This window comes from Rhinoderma darwinii, chromosome 1, assembly GCF_050947455.1.
Source record: "Rhinoderma darwinii isolate aRhiDar2 chromosome 1, aRhiDar2.hap1, whole genome shotgun sequence".
In the NCBI taxonomy this organism is placed as follows: Eukaryota; Metazoa; Chordata; class Amphibia; order Anura; family Rhinodermatidae; genus Rhinoderma; species Rhinoderma darwinii.
Genome location: NC_134687.1, coordinates 527253849 through 527273997, shown reverse-complemented (window position 1 = coordinate 527273997; position 20149 = coordinate 527253849). Strand labels below are relative to the sequence as shown.

Sequence of the window (20149 nt, the reverse complement as noted above, 5' to 3'; positions counted from 1 at the left end):
CTTAAAAAAAACACGGATTGTCTATTTTAATCACCTTTTCTTGTTAAATAAAACTTAGAAGTTTCCAATTTTAACTGACACACCTGATTTCAGCGCTAGATCCATTTTCCTATTTTTTCTGTCTTAAGGAGGCCTCTCAGATTTCTTCTAGCAGTGCCGCATGCTGCAATACTTCTGGAAGCGAGGCACTTGAAGAGTGGGACGCTGTTGTAAAAATTATCCAGGTAGAGTTGGTAACCCTGGTCCAGCAGTGGGTGCACCAAATCCAACACAATTTTTGCATTAACTCCCAGTAAAGGGGGGGGGGGGGGGTGCATTCTGGGGGCTGAATACTGGTGTCCTTCCCTTCATATATCCTAAATTTGTAGCTATACCCTGATGCACTCTCGCAAAGCTTATACATCTTCACGCCATAGCTTGCCTTCTTACCCGGCAGGTACTCGCGGAATTGAACCCTCCCTTTAAAATCTACCAAGGACTCCTCAATAGATATACACTTCTCAGGCGCGTATGCACTGAAATGGTCTAATAGGGGTCTCCGTTTATACAAAGCTGGGGTCATCTCGGGGTGGGCGCTGCTCATTATCAGTATACCTTTTTTTAGGTTCCAGTTCAGTTCTGAAGTTGCTTTGAGGGGCCTATATATTAGAAACCCCTATCAAACACCCCATTTTAGAAACTAGACCCCTCAAAGTATTCATAACCGCATTTAGAAAGTTTATTAACCCTTTAGGTGTTTCACAGGAATTTAGAGCAAAGTGGAGGTGAAATTTTATTAATTTAATTTATTAGGCACCATGTCCGGTTTGAAGAGGTCTTGTGGTGCCAAAACAGTGGAAACCCCCCAAAAGTGAGCCTATTTTGGAAACTAGACCCCTTGAGGAATTCATTGTAGTTTTCATGCAATATTTTTTTTTTTTGATCAGTTTCTCTTCTATTTTTAAGAGTTGTGGTGACTAAAAAACAGCAATTCTACTATTGTTTTTTATTCTATATATTTTTTTTACAGCGTTCACCGTGCGCTATAAATAACATATTCACATTATTCTGCGGGGCGATACGATTACGGCGATACCAGATGTTTATAGGTTTTTTATGTCTTTTTGTGTTACCTTATTCTAAGAGCCAGAACTTTTTTATTTTTCCATCAATAAAACCGTGCGAGGACTTTTTTTTTGCGTAACGAACTGTAGTTTCGATCATTACCATTTTTAGGTACATGCGACTTTTTGATCTCTTTTTATTCTATTTTTTGGGAGGTGAAGTGACCATACGGTTTATTATTATTTTCTTTTATGGCGTTCACCGGGCGGGATTTATAACGACATAATTTTGTAGTTCAGGCCGTTACGGAAGCGGCGATGCCAATTATGTATAGTTTATTTGTTTATTTTTATTAATAATAAAGGGCTGATGAGGGAAAGGAGGATTTTTACTTTTATCACTTTTAAAACTTTTATTTTCTTATTTTTACACAACTTTTTTTTTTTTTACTTTGTCCCACTAGGGGACTTGAGGGCAGGAGGCCCTGATCGCTATTCTAATACACTGCACTACATGCGTATTGCAGTGTATTAGAGCTGTCAGCTATTCGCTGACAGCAAGCATAGTGGGTCCTGACTTTGTCAGGACCCACTAGGCTTCCGTCTATGGCGTAGCCCGAGTCCATTGTTAGGACTCTGGTTGCCATAGCCACCATCGCGGCCGCTATCGTGTAGCGGGACGTCGATTGTGGCTTAACCCCTAATTAACCGCGATCGCTATTGAACGCAGCTTCTAAGGGGTTGATCGGTCCATGCACACGGAGCTGTGATAGCCTGCTGTCGGAAACAGCAGGTTTCACAGCTCAAACACGCGCCGGGGAAAGATGGCGCAGTATTAACTCAGGTCAGTAATATTGTGGAGCGCGAACGATGTGCTCAGCGCGACGTAATAGTGCTGAGCGGGGAGGGGTTAAAGTCACCCATGATGAGAGTGGGTGTTTCAGATGATAGGAATTGTGGAAGCCTGGCAGCAAAATGATCCAGGAATTGACGTGGTGAGCCAGGGGGGCGGTAGACAACTGCAACTCTGAGGTAGAATGGGCAAAAGAGCTTGAGGGTGTGGACTCCAAAAGAGGGAAATGTGAGTGAGGGGACCGGGGGAATGACCTGGAAGGTGCAGTGTGGGGAAAGAAGTATACCTACTCCTCCACCCTGCCTGTTCTCAGGTCTAGGGGCATGAGAGAACTGGAGACCACCATAAGATAGAGCAGCAGGGGAAGCAGTGTCAGACAGGTGTAGCCATGTTTCTGTAATATCCAGGAGGTTGAGAGTTAGGGTATGTTCACACGGCCAAATTTCAGACGTATACGAGGCGTATTATGCCTCGTTTCACGTCTGAAAATACGGCTCCAATACGTTTGCAAACATCTGCCCATTCATTTGAATGGGTTTGCCGACGTACTGTGCAGACGACCTGTTATTTACGTGTCGTCGTTTGACAGCTGTCAAAAGACGACGCGTAAAAATACAGCCTCGTCAAAAGAAGTGCAGGACACTTCTTTGGACGTTTTTGGAGCTGTTTTCTCATAGACTCCAATGAAAACAGCTCCAAAAACGGATGTAAAAAACGCCGCGAAAACGGCGTGAAAACGCAGCGAAAAATGCGAGTTGGTAAAAAAACGTCTGAAAAGCAGGGTCTGTTTTCCCTTGAAAACAGCTCTGGATTTTCAGACGTTTTTGTTGACTACGTGTGAACATACCCTTAGAAAGGAATAAGTAATGAATAAAGGGGAGTTTGTTGCACACGGACAAAGATTTCCAGAGTACACAGTTGAGACAGGAGAAGACATACAAGGAATGGTAAGAAGATTTGCAGGGTTTCTATGTGTGGCAGGTAAGTGGTTGAGCTTGGCAGAAGAAAAGGGAGACCAGGGTTGGGAGAGATGTCCCCTGTAGCTAGTAGCAGGAGAATGGAGAGCGTCTGCATATGGTTCTGTGATTTATGAGAGTGACTTTTATGTTGAGCAGTGGGATGAGATGGGTTCAAGTGACTGAGGAAAGTGAATAGTGCATGGAACTGTACATGGGCGAGAGAAGGAGAGAGGGACTGATGTGGATAGAGTTAAGCAAAGGCATAAATGGGTGGTAGGATTGTAAGCAAACAGCTACAATGATGAGTGAGGCAGTAAACATGGGGTGATGTTTTTTTAGGAAACGGATAAGGGCCTGTTCACATCAGCGTTGGTTTCCGTTGCAGGGTTTCGTCAGACCTTTCCGTCGGAAGAACCCCTCAATGGAAAGGCAAACTGAAACCATAAGTTTCCGTTTTCGTTACCATTGGTTTCTGTTGCTTATGGTTTCCGTTTGTCCCTGTTGTGTAAGGTTTCTGTTTGTTTTGACGGAATCAATAGCGCAGTCGACTTGCCTTTCCGTTTAAGGGGCTTCTCCAATGGAATCCCTCAATATTAACCAACACTGATTTGAACACAGCCTTAAATGTCAAATGTAATCATTATAACGTATACAAGTTTGTTTGTTTAGTCCACATAGCTTTACCTGTCTCTAACCCTGTCTAACTGCCATGTAGAACTGCCAGGACACTTTGACAATATGACACGTAGACAGAGATGACTTCTGTGCCACCCCTGCAAAGTTACACATCTTTCTATCTGTAATTGTTATAAATCTGTGCCCGCATTGTATTTGGTGGGATTCATAAATAACCCATTATTTATGGGTCCAGGTTAACACTAACCTTACATGCAATATTATTTCCTATCTGCCCAATAAGTGAATAAAGTCCTCATGAAGAGTTTAAGAATCTGTGTTTTTATAATCTAGCATGTTGATCATCTAATACCGACTTGTTGGTTTTGTTTTGCAGCCACCAGAAAGGCAGATTGTGGTGGGGATCTGTGCCATGGCCAAAAAGTCAAAGTCAAAACCAATGCAAGAAATCTTGGAGCGTCTGTCATTATTTAAATACATCACTGTGGTTATTTTTGAAGAAGACGTCATACAGAATGAATCTGTTGAGAACTGGCCTCTGTGTGACTGCCTCATTTCTTTTCACTCCAAAGGTAAAGTTTTAGGTCAGGCCCTTAATATAAAGTGTAAAAGATGGGAAAAGCAGCAATTTGCAGGTCCCAACTCAGAATTACTGCCAACCCAGTGACTTAGGGTGCCTATACACCTTTCCGGGGGACCTGCCGACCATCTAGTGTGTATGACTGACTCCTCCCTCGCTACCCTACCCTCACAGCAGATGTTGGGGGGGAAAGAGGGATCGGGCATCTTGGATTCTAACATGCCTACTAACCCTTTGTTTCACAAGACCTAAGCCGCCGCCCGAGGCAGCAGCTTATTACCCTCTCCCCATTAAGTACACATGCATGCTGGGGATCTCCCCAATGCAGTGTAAAGCCGAATTGTTATAGGAGATCCTCCATTGCTTGTAAAGCCGAAAAATTTGTATCTGTTTTTATGCCCATCAAATAATGTGTGCAGATACTGTATACAACTTTATAAAAATGAACGGTGTGCCTATTAGAGAGATGGCACAACCCTCTGTCTGTCTATAAATGACATTTGATTTTAAATGTAGAAGTATAACTTTATTTTATTTTTTTGAGAATCTGATCATTGACTGGGTCTAGATCTGTGGTGCATATCCTTGTTTTTGTCTGACTGCATCATTGTCAGATTGTAATACTAGAAGAGACTGCAATATATTGACATATGACAAGCTGAAAACACAATTACAACTTCTAAAGTTTAAATGACTTATCATGAACTTCTCCGATGAACCTTCGGCAAGACAATGTAAGTTCTGTGAAGGGCCCTTAAAGGAGTTATCCGGGACTTGTAACATTTTTCCTAGCGTAGTTAATGGTATAAAATTGTTAGACATATTTTTTTTTTCCCAAGCTAAACATGTGCGTTTTTATAGCCCCCACCTAACAATCTAGTCACCCGCATTTGAACTTTTTCAAGTTGTATTACATCCTTTTTACAATGTAGAGCCCAAAGCTGAATTTCACATTCCCATATATCGGTGAGAAGGGGGGAGTCCCAGAGGTACAAAAAACGGGTTATGAAAAATAGGATATATAGGTCTTTGCAGATGGTCAAGGATCCAGACTCTTCTCCACGACTAAAGGGTTTCAGACGCGTGCTAACATGTAAAATAGGTAAGTTGGGGCAGCATATCGGGGCCTGAAGTGATGTTGGGGCAATCAGGGAAGATTTTAGGGCCACCCACTGGGGGACAATCTACTGTGTTTATGTAGAAATGATACTTGGGCTAGTCTAGCTGCTAAGTAATGCTTGCTGAAGTTTGGTACAGATAAACTACCTATTTAACCATTGCACCAATAAACCTGGGCACGTCGGTTCACGGCAAAAAGGTGATCGCGGTAGTGCGGGGGGTCCTGTGTATGGCATGTTTGTAAATTGCAAACAGTGGCAGTCTATTCTGCTAAAATAAGAACCGTGACCGTGCGGACTGCAGCTGCGTTGTCAATCATTCACCTGTACCTCATACTGACTTTGTACACAAGTATTGGATAGTGGAATACCGGAGTCTGTTATAATAAGTATGCAGGCGAAATGATCGGGATACCTTTCTGCCTGGTATGTAGCAGGCAGGGCAGACTCCATAAGCAAGATTCATTGTTTGTGATTCTCCTAATTTGTGTGTGTTTTTTGGTTATGTCTTTCATTGTGTACTCATCTCATATCCTCGTATACCAATATCTGACTAATATTGATTTGTCTCCTAATCCTATTGATCTCTCGTAGGTTTGAGAACTTGTGGTTCATCTCTTCAAAGGTTATTGCATTTCAAATGGAATAAGTAAAACAGCGTGATGTCGGCTGTCAATTTTATATATTTCATGTTGTTAGAACTGAATATTTTGTGTGCCTAATTCCGCATACTTGGCTCTGCGTTTTATTTTTTTTATTTTTTTCTGGTTCTTCTGTACTAATATTAATGTAATGGATGTTTCTCTTTTCTTAAGGATTTCCATTGGATAAAGCAGTTGCTTATGCAAAGCTCAGGAATCCATTTGTTATCAATGACTTGAATTTACAATATCAAATACAAGACAGGTGAGGATTTAGTCGACTACGCTATTGATTCCGTCAAAACGACAGAAACCTTGCACAACGGAGACAAACGGAAACCATTTGCACCGGATCCGTCACCGTTGAAATCTATGGTTTCCGTTTGTTTCAGTCCGGGCTCCGTTCTGACCGAAACGTCGGAACGGAGCACTGACGCAGATCTGAACGAAGCTTTGCATAGCATACCTACAACTATGCAATAAAAGTAAATGGGTCCCCTGCTATTAATAGATTCCTATGGTCCATGTGGCTGCTGTAAAGCATATCTCTGAATTCTGTTAACAGGAGCTGAGGCAAGATGGCTGCCCCATAATCCTGTACAGAAAATGAAATTAAAGAAAAAAATCTACAATTTGAAAATAAAAATAGACCAAAAAAAGAATGTATCAATATCTGGTTTTAATTAATAAAACAAATAAAAAACAAAAGTGTATGCATTGCCTTTTAGGCCTCATGCCCACTTCAGTTTTTTTCTTGAGGGTGCCATCCGTTTTTTTAACTGCTAGCACCCTGACACATTCATTTCTATGGGGCCATGCACACTTCCGTTGTTTTGACGGGTCCGTTCTGTCAAAAGTAGTGCATGTCCTACTTTTGTCCGTCGTTCAGTGACTGTGGGGCTCATTGAAGTCTATGGGTCCCTCAAAAAGGCATCCGTGTGCCGCCCGTTTCTTCACAGATCCGTTGCTAAGCAACGGCAGGGCCTGCCAAAGTTCCCTACATTCAACACACACGATGGATTTTAACAGACCGACAGCGTCCGTTTAAATGGAACGGACGTGGAGTGACAACGGAAACCACACAGATGTCACAACGAACACACGGATCCGTTTTAAACGGGCGTGAAAACGATGAAGGATGTGTGCATGAGGCCTTAAGGTAGAAATCTAGTCACGATCGTTTTCAGATATATTGTATTTGCGACTGTTGTCAGAAGATCACATTGGTGAGGTCTATGATCATGGACAACCATAAAGGGTTGCTGCAGAGAGCTTCAACACCACAGAGATTTATTTTTTTTTAATAGAAATCTGATGCAAACATTATTAACAAAGAGCCATACAAATCGATGGTTGTGTGATTTGATTTTTTTTTTCCATCCATAATCTGTGGAAGTGACTTCAGTGCTCTATTGGTGAGGACCAGACGTCACAAATGTGATCTCCTCACATATATCAGTGACCGATCAGATTTTTTTTTTTTTTATAGGATTACTCCTTTAAACAAATACTGCAAAGCCTGTAGTTGCAGCATTTGAGATCAGGGCTTGCGAACCGCGCTAAAACTGAGACATGTTACAAACATTATTTATACAACCTGTGAGAATCCATTCTGATCATTTTTAAAGATATTAAAGGGCTGCTATAATATTAATCACATTACGTACATCCATATATTTGTTCTAGTGTAAACCCAGGCATTAATACAGACAATGTGCCTACTCCAGCAATACCATGGGAATAGAACAAGTGATTTTTCTTCTGTCCAGTTTGAATGGAGTAGATATCCACCTGAAGAGAAAGAGACTGTTCTCTATATTTAACCTATACTATTTGGCTTCACAACTTACATGTGTATTTTGCTTACAGGAGGGAAGTTTATAGGATCCTTAAAGATGAAGGGATTTTGCTTCCTAGATATGCTGTCCTGAATCGTGATCCAAACAAGCCAGACGGTACGTAATATTATCATGGTTTTTTTAACATTATTTTGGCAGTGCAATAATTAAAGGAAATCAAAATACAGTTATTGAGATAAGGTGGTCACGTCTGTGGCGGCATTTTAATTATTATTTTTTTGCTTCCCAGGAGTGCAGTTTAAAATAACTCAAGATATCTTTTACTATATTTAACCCCTTCCCCCTGCTTGCATTCTGGGCCCTAATGTCCAAGCCATTTTTTACATTTTTCCATTGTCACATTCCAAGAGCTATAACTTTTTTATTTTTGCGTCGGCATAGCTGTATAAGGTCTTGTTTTTTGCGGGACGACTTGCAGTTTTTATTGGTACCATTTGAGAGTAGATGCGACTTTTTGATCACTTTTTATCACATTTTTTTTAAGTCATGATTAACAGAAAACAGCAATTTTTCCATTGTTTTTTATTTTATTTTTTACGGCATTCACAGTGCGGGTTAAATAATGTAACCGCTTTTATAGTCTGGGTCGTTACGGACGCGGCGATACCAAATATGTGTAACTTTTTTGCTTTATTGTATTTTTTTTTTAATAGTAAAGCATTTTGTAAGGGGAAAAAGTGGGTTTTTCATTTTTTTTTTTTCACTTTTTTTTTAAATTAACTTTATTAAACTTTTTTTTACTTTTTTACTAGTCCCACTAGGGGACTTCACTATCCTCCGATCGCTATTATAATACACTGCAATACTTTTGTATTGCAGTGTATTACTGCCTGTCCGTTTAAAACGGACAGGCATCTGCTAGGTCATGCCTCCGGCATGATCTAGCAGGCATTCGCTCCAGGCAGACCTGGGGGCCTTTGTTAGACCCCCGGCTGCCATAGAAGACACAGACACTCGGCGATTTTATCGCCGGGTGTCGGTGGGATGAGAGGGAGCTCCCTCCCTCTCTCCAAAACCACTCAGATGTGGTGCACTCTATTGTGCACCGCATCTGAAGGGTTAAACGGGTGAGATCGATACTAATATCGATCTCACCCGGCAGAGCAGGGACGCCCCCAGCCCTCAGCTGCCTCTGGCAGCTGAGAGCAGGGAGATTTCATGGCTCCCTGTTCTGTTTACTTCTACAGCAGCGCCGTGGAATAGCGGCGCTGTAGAATAAAGCCCATTAATAACCGCCGTGAAAAGGCTAATCGGCGGTCATTAAGGGGTTAAACTGGGTGATACTGACTGAGCAAAATTTAGCATGGTAAAACTTGCCATTTTCTACTAGGGCAACTTTTTCCTTTTAGCCAGTGGCTTTTCATACTGGTTTAACTGGTATATTGAGATGAGGGCAGACTTTCTGCTATGTAATTTTATTTTATTTTTGTACAGAAACAATACACAAGCAAATTGAGGGTAGTCCCGTAGAAAAACTTCCTTAATTAAATATTGAGCAAATGTTGTAATTTTCCATTCCAGACCTTTTGATTTAACAACATTTTTTTGATGTCTTAACCTGACAAAAACTTAGAGGCCATATCACTTATGAAGTAACTTCAGAGTGATCGGAGACCACAACGTAAAATTATATGTAACGAGGTAAAATGAAAGCTGGCCATACACACGAGACGGCTGTTTGGCCCAACTCCACCATAAACTTGTATGTTCAGCCGAGCGTTCATTTCATCTTTGTCAATTGGAGAAAGAGAGCAATAAGCCACTGCCAGAGGGAACTTTATCTCCTAAACATCTGATGTTGGGAGGCCCCTCAACACATAAGATTGCCGGGTTTGGACAAATTGTATGCGCATGGCCTGTGTAACTTAGACTGTTCTGAGCAGACTTCAGGATGAAGTCGGCTCAGACAGATCGAGTCTCACGAGAGTTTGACTACTCCATAAGATTTTTAGGCCTCTGAGCTGGAAGCAATCGCCTGTGGAAGGGCATACTGCTTCTGTACAATGTACCCATTCTGCCAGTGTGTCTGGTAAAATCAGGGACACCCCGACGGAAAGCTGACGAGACCCATTAAAGTCAATGGGTTCCGTCCTCAACCGGGGGTATCCGTTGTGCAACGGAACTGTTGGTTCCGTTATTCGCTTCAGCTTTTCCAGCCTGAAAGCTTATTTATTTTTATTTTTTTCTCTTTTCTTCTTCCCCCTGCCAAGGGCCATGTTTCTTTTATTGTTTACACAGTGTGGCTGTGCCTGATACTTCAGCTCAGAGCTACAGTACCAGGCTCAAACTGGCCATGTATTAGGGATTCCAGGTGGCCATTTTCTGAAAGACTTGTCATTCATGGTCGATCTGTAAAGGTTGTCATTCTGGATAATAACGCCTTAAGTTAAAACGATAATGCGGCAATTGATATCTGCCTTGATTTGTGGCCTGGTCTGGGTTTCTTTTTGATGGAATTATAATAACAATAAACCCACAAGTTTTTAGTAGCCACAAAAAAAAATCATCAATTAATGTGTCACCAAACCACATCGAAGGCCGCTCTCAACTGGGGCTGGGCAATTAATCGGGAAAAAGACCTGAACCGAAATTCAGCGCAGATAACTGAAGTCATCTTGCACATTTTTTTTTTCTATTGTTTCCCAGTTTCAACTGTATATGCATCCTCAGGACGCAGATACAGTTGAATCCTATGATATAGCAGGGAACAGTCATTTCTCTGCTCTACTAGTCACTATTTTACTATTGTAAAGCCGGCCGCTCATGGCTCAGCGCAGACAGTCACTGCCTAGCACCCATCTGTGCTGAGCCGTATCCGGTTTAGTGCTTATTTTCAAAGTTTGCTGCACTTGACGCCATATACCGGCGTTTCAGGCATCTTAATGGTTCACAGTGTCAATGCCCACCCCATTTACTTCTTGTTTAGCCTCAAATCCTGCGCTCCACGGCGATCGGACAGTGCCCGCTCTAATGGCATATGCACGGATGAATGGGACAGGAACTGCAATCCCGAATGCGTAATGCGCTGTGCCTGTAAACTGAAAAGGCAGTGGCCCCATCAATCAGCTGATCGGCGGGATTGCCGAGAGTCTGACCCCTACCAATCTGATATTGATGGCCTATCCTAAGGATAGGCCATCAATAAAACATGTCCGGACAACCCCTTTACAGATTAAATGAGTTGTCCCATGATTTAATGTTAAAACAAAAATTGCTCATGTGTCTAGATATTGCTGAATATGATGCCCTCTGACATTTATTTAAAGAGGCTCTGTCACATTAGGTGGATGTTCTGAAAGGGAATTGAAGAGGCTCTGTCACCACATTATAAGTGCCCTATCTTGTACATGATGTGATCGGCGCTGTAATGTAGATTACAGCAGTGTTTTTTTTATTTAGAAAAACTATCATTTTTGACGGAGTTATGACCTATATTAGCTTTATGCTCATGAGTTTCTTAATGGACATCTGGGCGTGTTTTACTTTTTGACCAAGTGGGCGTTGTACAAAGGAGTGTATGACGCTGACAATCAGTGACCAATCAGCGTCATACACTTCTCCCCATTCATTTACACAGCACATAGTGATCTTACTAGAGCCCTATGTGCAGCCACATACACACACATTAACGTTACTCAAGTATCCTGACAATGAATAGAGATCACTACCAGCCGGGTGGGACGTGATATCTATTCAGAATCCTGACGCTTCGCTAACGTTTGTGTGAGATTTACAGCAAGGCAAGAGTAATCTCGATTTTAAATTACAGTTTACAGCGTAATCTTGCAAGATTACACTTGCCTTGCTGTAAATTCTGATATAAAGAATCGTTAGGTTTTGAGTGACCTTTTAGAGTTAATTAAAGAGGTTCTCTGCTTTAGACGATCCCTACTTGTTGGAGTCCCTTTCCAATAAGTTGATCACAAAGTGTTCCCCTGCTCGGAACGTCAGCGATCAGTTGTAATCTGTGGGGAAACCTGACAGTAAGTGTTCAATTTCCCTGCAGTGCCACTACAGGGAGAATTAAGCATTACACAGTGCCTATTCATAACAATGGGTTGTCTTTTGTAATATCTCCCTCCTCCCTTCCAGAACAATAGATGCTCTTAGTAAGCACTCTCTACTCTGGCCTAGGGATTGCCTCAGAATTCCCTAATAGGATATAAGAAAATAGGTTTTCTCACCTGAACAACCCATTTAATATTTAATAGTGGGACAACCCGTTGTAAAGTATATGGCTAGCTTGGCTTTCCCCATTTCTATATCATACCATTCTGTTTTGTCTTGAATAGCAGTTGGATAGTTCAGGCGTGGAAAACTGTATTACTGGAAGGCATCCTGTTTATAGATCACATGCCAGCTGTTTCGCATTCTTTACTAAGTAGTACCAAACATTGCAGTCACCACAATATGATGTGACTTTTTAATGTGACTCTTTAAACCTGTCATCACTTGTTTCCAGCCATTGAGATTGGTCATAGGATCATAAGTGAAGATGAGATAAGACAAACAAAACTTCATAGTGTTGTCTGTGCCCTGGTGTAGACAAAAATATGCACTCTCCTTGGACAGTGATAGTTTATTATAGTCTACATTGTATGTAACTAATTGATAATGCAATTTTTACTCATTAACCCCTTCTCGCACCTTGCCATTAATGCACGTCGAGATGAGCAGTAACTTCGCGCACCTCGACGTGCAGTTACATCAGTGCTTTGACATTTAACTGCCGCGCGGCGCTACACCGCAGTGGCGGTTAACTGTGCAGGGTGTCTGCCCTGCATTCCCTGTTGCCGATCAGCTGCCCATCGCCGCTGATTTCGGCAGTTAACCCCTTCGATGCGGCGGTCGATTCCGATCGCCACATTTAAGGAGTTTAGCAGAGATCGGCAGCCCCCACGTGAAATCACGGGGGCTGGCGATGGTACCCATGGCAACCGGACGCCAGAAAATGGGTTCCGGGCTGCCATGTACCGAAGCCTATGAGGACCAGCCGGAGGCTGGTCGTCGTAGGCTTCCTGTCCAGTGTGACTGTCACGTCACAATGACAGTTGGAATACATTACACTACGTAGGGAGTGTAATGTGTTCTAGCGGCGATCAGAGCTGCAAGTCTAAGTGTCCCCTAGTGGTACAAGTAAAAAAAGAATAAAAATATTTAAAAAAAGGTGTCAAAATAAAAGTTATAAGTGACATAAACAAGAACTGCTTTTTTTTCCTATAATAAGTCTTTTATTATAGGAAAAAAAGTGAACACGTAAAAAAAAAGTACACATATTTGGTATCACCGCGTTCGTAACGACCCCAACTATAAAACTATAATATTATTTTTCCCGCACGGTGAACACCGCAAATAAAATAAACGAAAAACTATGCCAGAATTACTATTTTTTGGTAACCAGGCCTCCCAAAATATGCAATAAAAAGTGATCAAAAAGTTGCATGTACGCTAAAGTGGTACCAATACAAACTACAACCCGTCCCGCAAAAAACAAGCCCTTAGATAGCTTTATTGACTGAAAAATAAAGTAGTTATGTCTCTCAGAATATGGTGACACAAAAAATAGTTTGTTATAAATAAGTTCTTTTATTGCGCAAACGCTGCAAAATGTAAAAATAACGATATACATATGGTATCGACCCGCACAATAAAATATAATGGTCATTTGTAGCCCAGGATGAACGCCGTAAAAAATAAATAAAAAACATTGTCAGAATTGATGGTTTTTGATCGTCTTGCTTGCCGAAAAATGGAATAAAAAGTGATCAAAAAAATCGCATGTACCCCAAAATGGTACCAATGAAAACTACAGATTGTCCCGCAAAGAATAAGCCCTCACAAAGCTCCGGTGGTGAAAAAATAAAGTTCCGGCTCCCACAATATAGCGATGCAAAATGTGCAGTGTTCCAAAAGCAGATCGGATTGGGCGCCATTTATAAGTGCGACACTGGCCACGTATCTGCAGATTATTAGTTATTTATCCCATTATTATACCCTCTTATTATGCCCCTAATGTACTCTGCCCAGCTTACATATGCCCCCACATTATAAACTGAAATACCAGCAAAACGTCAGAGCTACTACCAAGCTAAATCTGCGCTCCAAAAGCCAAATGGCGCTCCCTCCCTTCTGAGCCCTACAGCGTGCCCAAACAGCCGTTTACGTCCACCGATATGGCATCGCCATACCCAGGAGAACCCAGTTAATATTTTATTTGTGGCACAAACTGGGCACAACATATAGTGCACTAAAATGGCACATCAGTCGAAAATTTTTATTTTCACTCTGCATCATTCGCGGCGCATGAAACTTTTCGCGCACCATGGTTTAATAGCATGTCGTGGTGTCGGGAGTGATGTATGGAGCGTCTCGCGCACTGAGCCCACGCCATACGCTGCGGGTGTCCACTGTATATTATAGCTGACACCCGGGACTAACAGACAGAAACAGCGATCGCGCTGTTACAGGAGCATGTAAAAATGACAATATACTGCAATACATTAGTATTACAGTGTATTCTACCAGTGATCTAACGGTCGCTGGTTCAAGTCTCCTATGGGGACTAATAAAATGTGTAAAAACAAAAGTAAATAGTTACTATTAGTGAAAAAAATGTAATAAATATTTAAAGTCCCAAAAAAAATTTCACATTTTTTCTCTAAAGTAATGTAAAAAAATAAAAAAAAACATACAGAATTGGTATCGCTGCGTCCATAAAAGTCCAAACTATTACAATATACCATTATTTAACTCGCACGGTGAACGCCGTAAAAAATAAAGAATTTAAGACTGCAAAATCGCTGTTTTTTTGGTCACCTTGGCTCTACCAAAAAATGTAATTAAAAGTACTAAAAAAGTTGTATGTACCAATAAAAACTACAGCTCATCCCGTAAAAAATAAGCCCCCACACCGCTCTATTGATTGAAAAATAAAAACGTTGTGGCTCTCGGAAAGCGGGGAGGGAAAAATTAAAAAGAAAAAGCAAAACATGGATCAGTCTGGAAATGGTTAATTACTTTCTAATGAAAAAGCATTTATGACCACATGTGGGGTATTGCCGTACTCGGGAGAAATTGCTTTACAAATGTTGGGGGTGCTTTTTCTCCTTTATGAAATTGAAAAAATTCAACATTTTAGTGGAAATAATGTTGATCTTAATTTTAACGGCCTAATTCCAATAAATCCTGCAAAAGACTTGTGGGGTCTAAATGCCCACAATACCCCTAGATTCCTTAAGTGGTGTAGTATTCCAAATGGGGTTACTTTTGGGGGGGCTTCCACTGTTTTGGTCCCTCGGGGGCTTTGCAAATGCGACATGAGACCCAAAAACTATTCCAGCTAAATTTGAGCTCCAAAAGCCAAATAGTGCTCCTTCCCTTCTAAGCCCCGGTGTGGGTCCAAATAGTAGTTTATTACCACATATGGTGTATTTACGTGATCGGGAGAAATTGTTTTACAAATGTTGGGGTGCTTTTTCTCCTTTATTCCTTGTAAAAATTAAAAATGTCTACGTTTTTTCAGCAAAAAAGTAGATTTTTACCTTTACAGACTAATTCCAATGAATTCAGCAAAACAACTGTGCGGTCAAAATGCTAACTTTACCCCAAAAAATTCCTTGAGTTGTGTAGTTTCCAAAATGGGGTCACTTTTGGGGGGTTTCCAGTGTTTTCACACCCCCCAGTGCATTGCAAACACGACACGGCTCTGAAAACTATTCCAGCAAAATCAGAAATCCAAAATCCAAATGGTGCTCCTTCTCTTCTGAGCCCTGCTGTGGGTCCAAACAGCAGTTTGTTACCACACATGGGGTATTTCTATAATCGTAAGAAATTGCTTTACATATGTTGGGGTGTTTTTTCTACTTTATTCCTTGTAAAAATTAAAAATACAAATATAATGGTGGTTTCTCTTGGCTCAAATACCCACAAAATCTCTCTCAGACCGGAGCAGGCAAAACTAAATTGGGTATGATCCAACAAATACCCTAAATAACATATATAAAGTACAGTGAAGTTTACAGCTCAGACGGCACTGGTAACAGTCCAATATCATTCAGTATGGGCTCTCTCCCAGAAAAATGCAGTGGACAGTCCGCAATCCAATGAGGGTGTGGATGGTAATTCTTATCCTTGTAGTTCCACCAAGCTCCTTATCGTCTCCCTCCACATTCAAAGAACTTCTGGTAGGAAAAGGATCTTATGTCTCTAATAGATGGAAAAAGGAAGACACATAGTGCAACACCCTCTGCAAAAAGATTGCTCCACGCCAAGTTTAATCCATACTCACAGAAGTAACAAGAAATAAAAGCATCAAGGTAAGTACAAATCTTTAAAATTTCTAGGCGGCACGCCAAACACTCTCGCCCGACCCTGGGTTTCGACCCTTCCGGCTTCCTCTGGGGCATGCCGCCTAGAAATTTTAAAGATTTTTACTTACCTTGATGCTTTACGGCACCAGAGGCTACAGTTGATTCTGCAGCAGCATCAGCGTTTGCAGGTAAGTAGCCTTACCTGCAAACGCCGATGCTGCTGCAGAATCAAATGTAGCCTCTGGTGCCGATGTGTCCTCGCTCGTCCGACACGATGCAGGACCTGGGGCAGGAAGTGAGTGACGTCACAGCGTGATCTCTCGAGAACACGGTGTGTGTCTGTGCACTGCCAGAAGCTGGGCGTTGTGAAGAGAAGTGGATGATGCCGATTCGTCAGCATCATACGCTTCTATTCACAACGCCCAGCTAGTAAAAGAAGTAAAAGCGCCCAGATGTACATACACAATACACGCCCAGTTGTACTTTAGAAAGCCTCATTTGCATAAATATAAAAATGGTCATAACTTGGCCAAAAATGCTCGTTTTTAAAAAAACAAACAAAAAAAAAACGTTACTCTTATCTACATTGCAGCGCCGATCTGCTGCAATAGGAGATAGGGTTTGCAAAATCTGGTGACAGAGCCTCTTTAAAGTACAATATGTCACGAGAAAATCACTTGGATAGGTAAAAACATTCCAGAGTTATTACCACATAAAGTGACACGTCAGATTTGAAAAATCGGCTTCGTCCTAAAAACCAAAACAGGCTCAGTCCTGAAGGCGTTTCACACTGAGTTTTTTGAAGGCTGGAAATTCTGCCTCAAAATTCTTTCAGGAATTTTGAGGCAGATTTTGATCTGCGTGCACTCTTTTTCTAGTTTTTTTTCACTGCGTTTTTCGGCCATAGGCATTAAACGCCGTGGGCAAAAAACGCAGTGAAAACCGCTTTCTCCGACCTCCCATTGACATCAACGGGAGGCAGAGATGAAAGTGGCCAAAGAAAGGGCATGACACTGCTTTTTCCTGCGAGCGTTTTTTTCCTCCGCCTCCTATTGAAATCTATGGGTGGCGTTTTCGGACGATTTTTGGTGTGGTTTCCACGTCAAATGCATCAAAAAACTCAGTGTGAACCCCCCCCTAAAGGGATTTTTACCACCAAGAACATTTATCTATTCACAGGATTGGTGACAAATGTATGATCGCTGGGACCCCCAGCCATCACTAGAATACGGGTCCTGAGACCCCAGTTTTTCCTTACTGCACAATCGCAGTGAGGTGGAGTTTAAATCACCAGCTATCATACATTTATTACCTCTCTTGTCATGTTAAATGTTCCTAGTGGGGAAACCCCCTTTAAAGGGGTTCTGTTCTTTGGACATTCTCTACTTATAAGAAGGATCCCTGAACAATAAGCTGATCACAAAGTGTTCCCATACTGGGACCACAGTTGTAATCTGTTGAAAACCTGACAGTAAGTGTTCATTTCCCCTGCAGCGCCACCACAGAAGAAATTAAGCATTGCACAGTGCCCTTTCAAATCAATGTCTTGTGTGTGTAATACATGACCGGTCCTCCAGAGGAAGAGAGATGCTCTTTGTAATCACTCCCCACTCTGGTCAGAAGATGAGGATTCTGAAATGGGGACCCCCCCCCCCTCTATTAACTCAGAATTCCCAAATAGGGTGTATGATAATGAGTTTTCTAAACCAGACAACTCCTTTGATAAGATCCTGTCTTTGGAAAGTCATACAGATAGATACTGGGGATATTATCTTGATAGTAGAATATTTGGGATTGTCACTCTGTTTGCTTTTTAAAATGGGTTTCTATAATATCGCATGCCATGTGTTTGTATGATCAAATAAACCACTGGACACTATTTCTACTAGTTCCATCAGATAACTATGTTGGTGAATATTTAGAATCTACATCAACGCATAGTCTGTGGTAGATAAATTTAGATTTCATTATGATTATTTTTAATTCAAAGCAAACAAAGTCAGGTTTATGAATATTTGGCTGCTTCACTGTGGATTACAATGTGTCCGTAGTAATAATCCATATAAAAACTGACCGTTGGTGAAAGTCCTTAGGGCAGGTGAGTGATTGCTGCCCTGTTCTAACCATATTTAAAGGGGTAATTTGGGTTTCAGAAAATAAAACCTGTAGGTTTTATTAAACGTTATTCAACTTTTTTTACTTATGCGGGTTAAAAACCTGCCCTGATCATGTGTCGCTCACACAGGCGCACTACTTGTTACAGTAGTTATCAGAACTCTGTATTCCAACAACACATGGCCAGGATGGATTTTTATCCACTAGCAGTAAACCACAGAAGTTTAATGTACAAAGTATATTAGAAAGGTTTGTACCTTCTCATTATAGATTGAGCAGGTTTCAACAGCTGAAACTGGAATACCCCTTTTAATTGGGGTCCATGAGGTCACACTCAGATTGCACTGTGACTCCTGCTGGCCGCCCTCTCATGTCCGTTTCGGAATAAGATGGTTATAAACCGGGTTGTGTGCGGTAAGGCAAGCAGCAAACCACTTACAAGCCTGATGAGGAAGCTGGTCATTTACTAATTATTCTGAATATCTTAATCTACAAACCTCCAGACTGAAGCTGTTCAATATTCATTATTTAATGCGGCCCCCACATCTAACTTGCCCATGCCAGATCAACTAAAAGGGTTTGTTTTGGATTACTGCCTGAAAGTTAATTTTTTTTCCAGAATGTAATTTAATAGAAGGCGAGGATCATGTGGAGGTGAATGGGGAGATATTTCAGAAACCTTTCGTAGAGAAGCCGGTTAGTGCGGAGGATCACAATGTTTACATTTACTACCCAACATCTGCTGGAGGCGGGAGCCAAAGGCTTTTCCGAAAGGTAATCTACAACATGTTAAAATGTACCAGCTTGTCTGACATTACACTTCTAAAGACCTTGTTTTCAGTGCTGCATTATCTTTATCTGGGTAGCTATCAGTGCCATGTGTGTCATATATTGAAGGAAGGGTGATTCACGTACTGATAGTCTCAACACGGTCTTATTTGTTCACTCATTTAAAGGGGTAGTGCCATTTTCTCATTAATATCATTGGGGGACACAGCACCATGGATATAGGCTCTTTCCGCAGTAAGAGGTTGGCACGAAGTAGGAAAGAGTCTTGCCTCTGACCAGGCAGGCCATACCCTTCTCACAAACGCTGGCTAGATCATGCGACCAGCAATAGGACTCTCCAACTGCCACAGCGTCTCATGTGTGGATAGGAAGTCAGTTCCTCCATTCATTCCTATAAGACTCACATTGAGGCTGTGATGGTAATGAATCGAGAAACTGACTTCCTGTCCACACATGAGACGCTGTGCAGTTGGAGAGACCTATTGCCGGTCACATGACACAGATGAGGACCAGAATGGAGGGGATAACTCGCAAATACAGCCACCGGTAAGAAAATTACCTTCACCACAATTTACATAATGTGCCTTTCCAACGGGCCAGAGAGTAAAAAATTTTTGTGGGAGTTCTTCTTTAAAAAGAGGCTCTGTCACCAGTTTAATACTTCTCTATCTCCTATCTAATCTAATAAACGCTTTGATGTAGATAACTATGTTTTGTTTTGTTTTGTTGTTTTTCTTAAAACGTTTATTTTTGACAAAGTTCTGATCATTTTTAGATTTATGCAAATTTGTGCCCAACTCGTTGGTTTTTTTTTTGTTTTTTTTTCCGTTTCACCAAGTGGGCGTTGTAAAGAAAAGTGTATGACGCTGACGCTGTGATCTCGCGATATCACACTGTGATGTGAATAAAGCTGGGCATGAATGAAGATAAGTGTATGACGCTGATTGGTCAGCATCATATACTTTTCTTTACAATGCCCACTTGGTGAAAAAGAAAAAAACACCCAGTTGTGCATTTAGAAAAATTTGGGATAAATCTAAAAATGATCAGAACTTTGTCACTAATAAGCGTTTTAAAAAAACCAAACATAGTTATCTACATAAAAGCATTTATTAGATTAAGTAGGAGATAGAGAATTATTAAACTGGGGACAGAGCCTCTTTAGTGTCTTGAGACAGACATGAACTGGTTCTCAGGTCTGCTGCTTTTTCTATTTTAGTTTTGTCGGTTTCCTTTTTTTTTCCTCC

At 41.3% G+C, this 20149-nt stretch overlaps 1 protein-coding gene across 16 annotated transcripts in view; it reads left to right on the top strand.

Moving 5' to 3' along the window:
- The window catches only part of PPIP5K2 (diphosphoinositol pentakisphosphate kinase 2), a 133107-nt gene that overhangs the window by 44927 nt on the left and 68031 nt on the right, over positions 1 to 20149 (top strand). For all 16 annotated transcript variants that reach the window (XM_075836884.1, XM_075836877.1, XM_075836825.1 and 13 more), the window contains 4 exons: positions 3868 to 4063; positions 6005 to 6095; positions 7700 to 7785; positions 18733 to 18887. In XM_075836884.1, the coding sequence (XP_075692999.1) occupies positions 3904 to 4063; positions 6005 to 6095; positions 7700 to 7785; positions 18733 to 18887 (492 nt within the window). In that variant the 5' untranslated portion in view covers positions 3868 to 3903. The remainder of the gene's footprint in view (positions 1 to 3867; positions 4064 to 6004; positions 6096 to 7699; positions 7786 to 18732; positions 18888 to 20149) is intronic.